The sequence below is a fragment of the Calonectris borealis genome, chromosome 11, assembly GCF_964195595.1.
Source record: "Calonectris borealis chromosome 11, bCalBor7.hap1.2, whole genome shotgun sequence".
NCBI lineage: Eukaryota > Metazoa > Chordata > Aves > Procellariiformes > Procellariidae > Calonectris > Calonectris borealis.
The window spans coordinates 15693409-15704888 of record NC_134322.1 but is presented as its reverse complement, the minus strand read 5'-3'; the positions used below and the strand labels follow the sequence as shown (position 1 = coordinate 15704888).

At 43.4% G+C, this 11480-nt stretch overlaps 1 protein-coding gene and 1 long non-coding RNA gene across 12 annotated transcripts in view; both read right to left on the bottom strand.

The window, feature by feature from the left end:
- TCF12 (transcription factor 12) overlaps nt 1-7340 on the bottom strand; it is a 169140-nt gene extending 161800 nt beyond the window's left edge. For 2 of the 11 annotated variants that reach the window (XM_075160177.1, XM_075160175.1), the window contains exons 1-3: nt 7075-7338; nt 5748-5847; nt 4865-4937 (exon numbers count right to left, since the gene is read on the bottom strand). In XM_075160177.1, coding sequence (XP_075016278.1) covers nt 4865-4937; nt 5748-5822 — 148 coding nt within the window. In that variant the 5' untranslated portion in view covers nt 5823-5847; nt 7075-7338. Of the gene's footprint in view, nt 1-4864; nt 4938-5624; nt 5700-5747; nt 5848-6236; nt 6431-7074 lie in introns of those variants that run through there. The other 9 variants (XM_075160180.1, XM_075160178.1, XM_075160176.1 and 6 more) reach the window with 8 other exon arrangements.
- A 1299-nt stretch (nt 7341-8639) lies between these two features.
- Nucleotides 8640-11257, bottom strand: LOC142086757 (uncharacterized). The gene is made up of 3 exons (XR_012675240.1): nt 10004-11257; nt 9381-9523; nt 8640-8796 (listed from the first exon to the last, which is right to left on the bottom strand). It is a non-coding gene; the product is annotated as an uncharacterized LOC142086757 (long non-coding RNA).
- Between the last annotated feature and the right edge of the window lie 223 nt (nt 11258-11480).

Here is an 11480-nt window from a genome sequence, read left to right as displayed (position 1 = left end):
AAAAAGCCATGTAGCTGCATGACCTAATGTTTATTTTAACAGGCCACCCTAGATTTCTGGCATTTAACACACAATAAGCTTATCTTCTTTCGAACAGCAAACAAAAACACACAGGGTCATAACATATTTTGGATGACAAAACCAGAAATATAATTCCTGAAACATAGGCCTTCCACTTTTTTTATTATTTAAAAGAGTTTGTCATGACCTAACACATTGTAGGGACAAGACTATGTGACTACATGAGACCTCTCATCAACTCCTAAATTCAGGGATTAAGAGCAGGCACTAGGAATTTCCTATACCTCAACGGGAGACTGCACCAGAAACACACATAGAATGATATCAGATAATTGATTCTTCTTAGAATCATGGTTCTGATAAAAAGAAGAAAAAATAATGTATTTTGAAAGGTTAGGAGCACTAATTTGCATACATAAAGTCTCATCTTTCTGCAGTTTTCTCCAAGGCTGTGATTTGGCTGTCAGAGTTAAGAGTGCCTCTCTCTTCAACACTTGCTGTAGATTAATGAATACAGCATTTAAAACATTGCCCATCCAGGTAACTCTCACAAGTTTTTTTGTTGGGGGTTTTTTTGTTCGTTTGTTTGTTTTACAAGGAGCTGCTGATGCAAAACTAAAAAGGAAATAAGAGTTTACAGGACTGACAAACAGTAATCAAGTCAGGTTTTGCTAATTTTGGAAACACTGTTTGGTAACTTAATAGACCTGCTAAAGAATTTCCATTGTGTCCAGTCTCAAGACACATGGCCCTAATTTAGGGACACTCAGGTTAATGGCAGGCTATCAACTTAAACGGTCTCTGCATCAAGCTACTAATTAGTGGCCTATCCCAATCCATTCCTTACAAACTCAGTACATTCGCAGACAGAAGTGGAAAGGGCAGCCTCTTGAATCTGCATAAAAGGGGACCAAACTGATACAAACTGATATCTGAACAGATCCATTCAGAAGTTTTTTGCATGTAGGTCTAGTATGAGGAATGTCTGGGTACACACAAGATTTGTGGCCAATGCCTTCCACACACAAATGTGTACTCATTTTTCATGAACTTCAGAAGAATCTCACAGGCAAGAGAAGTGTCATATTTGGATGACTTAGCTCTTAAACTGTACCTCTTACTTTAAACTCTTAACATTTTGTTTTCTGTTAGACATCCACATTATCTTACTTCAGCTTTTTGACCGATACCTCGCATATGCACACGCACAGCCACATGCAGAAATAATGCTATTGGTACAACGAAGAGGCTACAAAAATTGACAATGGTAGGCCACATAGGAAAATACTGTCTCAGATATATTCTTCTTTAACATCCAAGAAGTTCTTTGCAAAAGAAAAAAAAAAAGGTTTTTATTTTAGGGTACCACACCTGAGATAAAAAAATTTCAATCACAGGAAAAAATGATATTGAGATCAAACTTACTGGGAACCATAGGAAAACTGCACTATTATTGCCTATGGTAGACACGTGAATATTGTGACTGGATTTTAATGAGTTACTGTAATAAATAAAGGGCATTGGGCAAAACGGGTAACCATCCAGGTTTGTATTGGCATACATTTTGTGGTTTTGACAAAAGCAAAACAAAGCAAAATTTCACTGTAAATCACAAACACTATTAACCATAGTATCAACAAAGAAAATTTTAAATAAAATCTGCAAGAAAGTCTGATTCAAAAGCCCGATAGAGCATATCTCTGACCTTTGCCTTCTGCGATTTCTAAGACAGAAATTGCTTTATCTTCACAAGTTGATTTTGGAGGAGAAAAGAATGGGAAGTTCTGTTTTAAACAAGAGGTGACTACACCAGGTATGACAAGGAATATTTCGTGACTTAACTCATTGACTTGCATATCAGGTTACTTTTTCAATATGTTTATTTCCACCAGTAGTCTGACCAAGTTATTTGACTTTATCAGCAGCTTACATGACTTACTGTCATAAGATACTACGATATATCAGATTAGTTCACTTATTTCATCTGCAGGTTTCATTCATTACTGATTGACCTGTAGAAAGCAAGCCTGCCCCAACACCAGACTTTAGCTATCTTTTAATCAAAACACAATGTTCTTATGTTAATCCATGACAGTATTTTCTTACAAATTATAGATATCAGTCATATTAGCTGTTTTATTTATGCAGCCCAGTTACACATATATTTTTACAGCATAATCAACAGAAATACTGCAGAATTATACTAGATGAAGCTTGTTACATCAGAATTAACATATACCCTAGTATTTCCAACACTTAACAAAGCCACACCTGAAAAACAAACAGAACTTAACCATCCTTAAACAGCAACTAATTTGTCCTTTTAAACTAGGGGCATGGAGGGTGGCAAGGAAAATGCAACATAAGCATTCCTTCCTTCTAAATCAGATTTCCCGGAAATATAGTCTTAAGAGCTACGCAGAGAAGCAATTGATTTTCACCTACTTAATGAGGGCCGTTAGGCTGCATCTCAAATCACTGATAGGTTGAGGGGGGCAGGGAAGGTGTTTTCAGATTTGTTTGTTTACTTTAAGTTTAAATGAGAAAAAGGGGACTCTATAATAACAAACAATAAACACATTCTTATTCCAACTAAGAAAAGGAAAACATTTTTCTTTAGTATGCTTGTAAAGACATCAGAAAAATAAACCGAGAATGGCAAAGATACTGAAGCAAGCTTCAGTTCTGTAGTTGCCACCAAAATCACAAAGTCTTTGTAAGAGGTAGCATCATTCCATATTCAAAATAAAAAAGCACTTTTTAAGAATCTGTGCATACTGTGCTTTTCGGTACTACATAGCTCAAAGGAATAAATACCTCCTCCTTTCATGGTTTTCTTTAAAAAAAAAAAAAAGTAGTAGTTTTCAAACATTGTCACAGAAGTTACAGAACACTTGAAATTAAAGCAAGGTCACAATTAAATCAGAGTGCTAGAAATTAAATGTCTATTCTTCGTTAATGATCTTAATGTAGTCTTTCTACAACACTTAACACTGACTCAAAACACAACTAATATAGAAGTTTGTCACCTCTCACTCCTGCAGAGTAATCCCCCTAGGTCAAGGTTTAGGTCATAACATTGCAAGAATTAGGGCATATAATCCCACTAACCAGTAAATCTCTACAACCAGAAATTTTTTGAATTAAATCCCACAACTATATACCATTATCTTTCCCAAGGGGAATTCAGTTGAGGTTGTAACTTGTTTGACAGCTGGCACTGTATTGCTCATAATTGGTATCTATGTGATGATATACCATATTGGTAAAAAAATTCAGGGAGTCAATAACACTGTTTCTCCCAAAAAGCTAAGTGTTCTGGCATTCTCCCTTCTTCTGAGCCATTCAAGGAAAGAAGAGGAAACATTACTTACAAACAGGGCAAGCCACACTAGCTAAGACTTAGATAAGAGCTAAACTAAAAATGAAATCTTTATTATTCAACAGAAAAGTATTCTACTCGTTCAGGAAAAGGGGAAAGGAGGACAAGATGCTCAGGTTGTGCTCCCCACAGTAAGTTTTAGCTGCCTGAATGTCTTTTAAAACAAGCTTTTGAGAAACAACTCTGTTGAATATTCGTATTAAAAAAAGAAAAAAAAAATATTAATACATTGTTTACAGATTTGCTGTCTTACTACTGCCAATAATTTAAACTTGACATACTTTCAAAGAGCAAGACAAAATCACTTATATATTTTAGGAAAGAAAAAGTAAAATGCTTCTTCAAGTAGGTTACAATTACAACATTTGCTACATATTTTCATTAAATTAAATGTGGAAGATAGTCTCTGAAGAGTTTGCAAAATTATACAATTCAGAAGTTGTAAGATGCTTTTAAAAACAAAAATTCTAAAGTGTCACTAAAATGCAAGGTGTCATTTGGACTCTCAAAGTAACAGCTCTGACAATGTAAGAAGCAAACAGGCAATGTTACCACACAACTTCAAGCAACTACTTCACTCCTCTACTGGCATTCTAAAAATTTATTTTCATTAACCTTAACTAAAAACACAAACATCACTTTGTTGTATTCATAAAAACAAAAATATCACCACACTGTATTCACAAAAAAGAAGCATACATAAAAAAGAACACATTATGAAAATTAGTTTCTCTTTTGCAAGTAGTAATAAATATAACCTTTACAAGAATGATACAAAGTATCTGTTAAACAATTGCACCCATTTCCTATTACAGGCTTAGCTTAAAAGTCTCCGAAAACAGCCATTAGGTGAATCTCAATGAAAAGACACTGAAGCCACAAAATACATGCAACATGTAAATACAGTCACTTGTCTTCCAAATGCACTGATAAAGGTTCAACATGAGAGAATTCTATTCATCAAGACTTTGAGAACTACACAGTACTAGAAAATTGTATTAGCCTTACATTTTCCTTAAGAATGGCATTTTAAAATATATTCTTAAGTCAGGAGTATTTCATTATTTGGCATTTTACTTAAGTGGTTTCCCCTTTCATACACGGGCTAGGAAACACTTCAATTGAACAGGTAAGTTTGATTTTATCAAACAAACAGAAACAAAGAAGCCATTCATTTGTAACATAACAGATAAACAGACAACTTGCACCGCAGCATGACCAGAGATACTTAACACTTCACTGTACTGGGACTAAGTAGTCCAAGGCATATAGAGGAAAACCGTGATTAAAGTTAACAGAATGTGTTATTAAGTCAGATCAAAGGAGGACATCTCTAATTAACCTGAAAGTCTTATGAGAATATGTACAAATGAAAGATTACCATCATTCGAGCACGTGAAGTCTAAGGTAAAACATCAAGACCTAGTTACATGAACTTTATGTATCTCGGATGCATCCTACCTGATCCACTGAACTGGCTGCTTCCTAGCGTAGTTGGTCTGGTTTTCCCACTATTAACAGGTGGGGAAAACATCTGCAAAACAAGAAAAAAGATGCATTTAAATTGGCTTTGAAACTCTATGCTAAATTATTAATGTAAACTTAAAAAAAAGTTAATAGGAAACTATTATTTGAATCATTTTTCTGCTAGAAAATAGACAGAATGCAAGATGCATGTTTAGACTCATAAAACCAATAAGCTAAAGTACTCCTTGCAATTTATTAATACCACTAAAATCTCTTTTCTACATGAACACAAACAACTTAAAAAAAAATTAAAAGGAGACCTACTACTACTACAGCAATTTAAAATAATTATATATCTTAAATTTTGCTACTCAAAATATATTTCCTATTGAACTGTGAGTTTAAAGTCACTGGATAAAGACAGCTTTTGAGAGGCAGTAGTCTTCTATTATGTTTATAAATCAAGCACCTTTTTGAAATCTGCTAAAAATATCACACAGAATTTTCTAAGCCGAAACTACTTATGAACTGTCAACGAGTAAGTATTTAGGGGCATTAAATTTTCTTTTGGTTTGTTTTTTTTAAAAAAAAAAAAAAGAAAGGGAAAAAAAAAGCCAAAGCACTAGTGCCACACACCAGCTTAACAAACGTTAATTATTAGATTATGCCATCACTGGGTCAGCCTGATTTTAACCAGTTAAACCAATTGACCCAGCTGGTATTACAGTATTAAATCTGGAAGTCTAGACATTACATCAAAGTTCAGGTGTCCAACTTGGCGGAGACGGACCCAGCCAAGCCCTGCACGCTGCTGCCCCTACTCCTCAGCTCGCTTTACCACGCAGCAGTCGTGAGAAGACCTCGGAGAATATCCTACCGCACTGAAGTCCAGCAAGTCGCTCAGTTCCTTGTCAGTTCCTATAGCGGCCATCCTCTGCTGCTGGGAATTCATCTTCCTCCGCTCCTCCGATCACCTCCTAGGGCACAGGGAGGGAGGCACAGGGAGTACTTCACCACGGGGCTGGTGCCGACCCCCGACACTGGGAGTCCGGCCCCTAGCGAAGACGGGCCTCTGGTACCCGCACCGCTGACGCGGGGCTAGGGGAATCCCAGGGGAGCCCCTCTGCACCGGGCGGACTGACAGAATCAGCAGCAGCTTCCCCAAACTAACCAACTCTCCTCAAGTTTCCTCGGGCTCCCCTTTCTCCCTCATTCCACTTCTCCCCCACCTCGAGCACGGCACAGTCGCGGGGCAGCGGGGCCGCCGCCGCCGCCAGGAATTAGGTCCCCCCCAGGCAAGCGAAAGCAAATCAACAGCCGCGGCCCAGCGAAGTCCGGAGAATTAGCGAGAGATTAAGTGACTCACTGTCTCTGCAACAATGGGGCTGACAAGCGGGGCTGGATGTGCCTCAGCAGAGCCATCTCTGCCCCGGCATTATCGCCGACCGCCTTCCCCGGCGCTGGCAGCTCTCCCCGCCCGCGGGCCGCCACCGCCGCTCCGCGCTCGGGACCGCGGCGGGGCGGGAGCCGCGCACCGCACGCGCACACGCGGCGCGGGGCCGGGCGCGCGCGCCGCCGCCGGGCGGGGGGGGCGGGGGGGTTGTGGGGTGGAATGCGCGTGCGGCGGGGGCGCGTGCGCGCGCGGCGGGAGGGGGGGATGGTGGGAAGGAGGGGCGGTGGGGTCCGCGCCTTCCCTTGTGCCCGGCGGGCGCCGCGGGGGAGAGGCGGGGGCGCTGCCGCAGCCCCGCTCCCCTCCAAGTTTCGGAGCCGCCCGGCGCGCCGGGGCCGGGCTGCGGCCGCCGCAATCCTTTATGAGCGCTGGGAGCCGCGCGGGCGGGTAACGCGCGCCCCGAACGCCGCCCGCGGGGACTCGCTCCTGCCTAGGGCCGGGCGCCGCAGCCCGCGCGGGGTCCGAGGTCCGCGGCCCGCCCCGGCGCCGCCGGCGGAGACCCCGGCACGCCGCACGCCGCCCCGCCACTCGGGCGGCCGGCCCCGGCTGCCGCGCCTCGGGCTCCCCAGCGGCGCCTCCTCCTCCGCGGCCTCCCCGCCGCCCCCGCGGCGGCCCCCCAGGGAGCCCCGCTCGCGCCCGGCCGCGGCCCCCTGCCCCTCGCCGCCGCCTCTGCCCCTGCGAGCGACCGGCCGCCGCTTCCCTCCCCCCACCGCTCTCTCCCAACTTCTCCCGGCCCCTCGCCGCCCGCACTTACCTGCTGCCCCCCGTACGCTCCGGTGACCAGGGCCGGGCCGGCGGCGGCGGGCGGGCCGCGGGCTGGGTGGGAGGCGACGAGCCGAGCGCTCCCCCCCCGCTGGAAGGAACTTGTGGGTTTCCCTCAGGCAGACATTTTTTTGCTTACAGAGCCTCAGCACCACGTTCACGGCTCCGGCTCCGTATCCCTCCGCGCCGAGCACCGCCACGGCCTTAACCCTTGCCGCGCCGCGCCGCACCGTGCCGCTACCGGCCGGGGGCGGGCGGGAGGCGCCGCCGCGCTGGCGGCGGCCCCACGGGCACCCCTTGGAGCCGCCCCGGCACCCGCCTCGCCCTCGGGCGCAGCGCCGGGACGCCCCAGCAGCGGCGGGATGGCGGCGGGATGGCGGCGGGGCCCGGACTGGGCCCGGGGCCGCCCGCACCGCCGCGCAGGAGCCGGCGGGCGGGTGTCGGCGGCGCGAGGAGAAACGGGACCCATCGGCCCTCGGCCCGCTTAGGGATACCGCAACGGGCACCCACAAAAACACGCACAGCACGGGAACCCCCCCCCGCCGCTCCCCAACTCATGCAAACCGCCAGCACAAACCTCGGCATGTAGCACTGACAGCAATGCACGTGCCCCAAAATACCCAGAACGTATTATCACACCCACCCTGAATTCACATTCACCCTAGAATATGCCTAAATACTTTTTATATATCTATATACAATCTTACTTCACGAAATAAAATTGCATACGAATTACATCAAGCTTTAAACGTTCATCAGCAGCTTCCTCTTAAATACATACAATAAAACCATAACATGTCAAAGCATAAAGATATGTATGTTAATGCAAGAACACACATTCAAATAAACTCTGCAGTTCTCCGAAACGGGTGATGCTAAAGGTGAATCAGCCCAACGGTTTCTGTGCAGGAATGGGAACCAGCGTGCCAAGAACCTGCGCCCTCATTTGGGTCCTGCCGCTGCCACAGACTCATCACTCTCTTGTGCTCCATCTCCTTCCTCATAAAACAGCTCTACCTGCCTGTCCTGCCGGGAAGTTTATTTCACGTTTGTAAGCTACTCAGATAGACCAGCATAACGGCCTAACCAAAGCGCACGGCTTCCTAACGCCGAGGAGCGCGGCCGCGGGGCACAGCCCGGTGCGCAGCGGCACGCACGTCTCTCAAGCCTGCAGAGCCCCCAGGTGGCACCTACTTGCCACCACCTGGGTCTCGGCCTGCTGCTCTCTGACCCTAGCTACCGAGGGCTACCTACGCCTCCCTCTGAAAGCGAGAGTTAAAAGATCATAATCTCTGCAGCTACGGGCACATTATTCTTTTGGAGCGAGGAGACTTAAAAAACACAAGGACAATGAAAAAGGATACTTAAAATCCTGGAGAACCTAAAACGCTCCAGGGAGACAGTAAGCGCAGTGAGGAAAGGCACGCTGTGTGGAGGAGCGTTCGTCCCTCCCGGGCTGCTGCCTGGCAGTCCCCCAGGTTTGGAAGGCAGCAGGCTGTACAGAGGGCTCTCCAGCCCCATGCCCGTCCCTTCCAACTCAACTCTTCCCACCCCCAGATCCTGACTGTGACATCTTCCGGAGGAAGAGGAGGGTGATACCAAACTTACCACCCCCAAGGCAAAGACAAACTGGAGATTCTGGAGCATTAAAACATTCTCCTCCGTTTTTCTCCCGTATATGCCATGTACTGGATGATCATCTGGCCTTGTGATTCTATGAATATTCATATATTTGCCACTTAGAAATGCAGGAAGCAATTTGTATTAAAATACCAACACAATGACTTCCATTCTCTGTGTCCCTGAGGGACATAAATATGTACTTTTTCCCTTTGATGTATAAATAATACTTCACTTTAAAGGAAAGCACCCAGTGACAGAGATCATTATACATTTCATGAGGAATGGCCTTAAACATATTTAAGTTACAAGGAAGATCCCCTGTTCACATGTGGTGAAAATATTGTTGTTTCTCTTGAAGTGTTACTTTTTAACCAGTATTGGTACTCAGTACCAGTTAGTACAGCTGCAACACTGGTAAGCATTGATTAGAAAACTGACTAAAATCTAAAGAAGGTGGAAGAAATAACGCTAACAATTATTTGTACTGATGTGTAATTGTATTAAAATTAAAACTTAATTTCAAATACAATACTTTTTTTATTTGCCCTCTGACCTAAGGTTTTAAAGTTCACATTTGTTTTTTCACATAGGCTTTTATTTGCAGCTAGAAACTTTGAGTGGAAGATGATATATCCGCATAATCCATGACATAGAGTTTAAAGATTCACAAAATACCTAAGATATTCCATTTGGTCCACAATGACATGTCACTTTCTCATGCAGATGCTGGCAGTAAAAGTCACATCATAGCAGCCATTCTTCTGCATTAAATCTCTATGGGTTGACTGTCCTCTTTGAAAAACTTCATTTCCAGGCACCTGTAGCAAAATGACCAAAACATAAATGAAGTTTCCAGAAATTATGCCAAACAACTTAGCAAGTACCCAAGGCCTCACGGAAGGTATGCTTTGGCCCAAAATATACCGTGTCTGACCTAAAGAAGATTGCTCAGGGGAGCAAAAATTGTAATGAGTTGGCCAATTCAGAAATTTCAAAAGAAACTCATGCAGGTAGCTTGACTAAAAAAACTGTTGTGAAAGAGATCAGTAACTATCACGTCCTGCATTACAATCAAATTCAAAAAAAAGATTTAACCTTATGTTTCCCAGATACATCACACGCCACATTGGTCAGATCTGGAATCTTTAACCTATTCAGTTTTTAACCCCTCTTCATTTAACACTGATCAGAATTAACATGTACACTCGAAACATTGAGGCATGATATTCTATGTCCATGCAATATTGTCTTTCACCTATTCTCAGAATCTCCAACCCCTTTCTGAAGCTGCTACTTACTTAGTATCCTTTCATTTCTGCCACTCCCTATGAATTCTTCCTGTTCACTGCAAAGATAGGTTTAAAAAAAAATGCATTGCATATCCTTATTCTGTCACAATAATACACAGAAAATGAAACAGAAAACAACATAGTCAACATAAAAAACAAAAAACACCAAAACAAACAAACTCTCTGCTTTTAACTATTTAGAGATCTTTATGAGAAAACATAATGAAGTAAGACTTTATAAACATTTTAAAACATTTGAAGAAATAGGTATCTGGAACCTGGTTTGGACAATTACAAGTTTTCCATTTGCAAGAAAATACTTTCAGTTTCATTCCTGCTTCAACCCCTAGTTACAGTTCTTCCCTCACAAATGTGCAAATGCAGCAAACATACTACACAAATCCTACAAAAATTAAAAACTTCCAGCTTTGCTGTGACACAACAGTACCTTCCTTGTACATTACATAGAAGGCTGAAATGCTACTGTCTTCTGCAACTGTTACACCCTTTTTTCCTTCACTTGTTTAAAAATAAAAGCTCTTCACTTCCTAAGGAGCAACGGATCAGATGGATCAGATGCACAGAAATATAGGAGCAATCATAAACACCAATCATTTTGCTAGTGATTTCGTGAGCAAGGACTCCAGCAATCAGGGCTGAAGTCCTGAAGATGCCTTCCCAATCATATTACCATCAGTGAATTTTCTATCAAGATAAATGAATTTATTAGTCTTGTGGATAAATACCCTTCCCTTAGCAAAGTCTTAGCTCTGTTGTGGAGTAGTGCAAGTAATAGGCAGGTAAACCCATGCACAGAAAGTCATCGGTGAACTCCAGACTCTGACAGAGCATACGATACAACTGTAAATCTTTACGGTAACAGCCCTGACAGCTGATCTACCAACATCAATACGGTCAGCTACCAATCAGAGCAACCAGGGAATTGCTAGTTGCCAGATGGCAATGGCAACATTCTTCTGCATGCTTCAACATGACCATGAAAATGAAGAATTACATACAGGACATAAAAAAATCAAGAGGAATATAAAAACCAAATCACTTGAGCACAAACCCCTGAAAATAACCACACTCATACGCTGTTTCCACAGCCTTCATGAATTGCTTTCCACACACTCCTTAAAGGAAAAATATTTGATACAGCAGACAGCTGTTGTGCATTCAGGGATGTGAGAAAATGTATTCCATATTACTATTTAATGTACCATGCCTGTGTGAATAAAATCATTAAGCTTGCATATCTCCTTTTGGTTTATTTTTCTTAAATTTACACACACTGAATTAATTCACCACCACCCCCCAAACTCTACGAGATCCTAGGGTATTCCCCGACAGAGCATTTGACCCAGGATGGAGTTTTCACTGGAATGGCTCCTTTAAATCAACATGTATGTGCTCAGCCTGCATCCACAGCCACCAATTTATCCATGATAAATGCTATTGCTCAGCAAATCCATAGCCCTGGAGA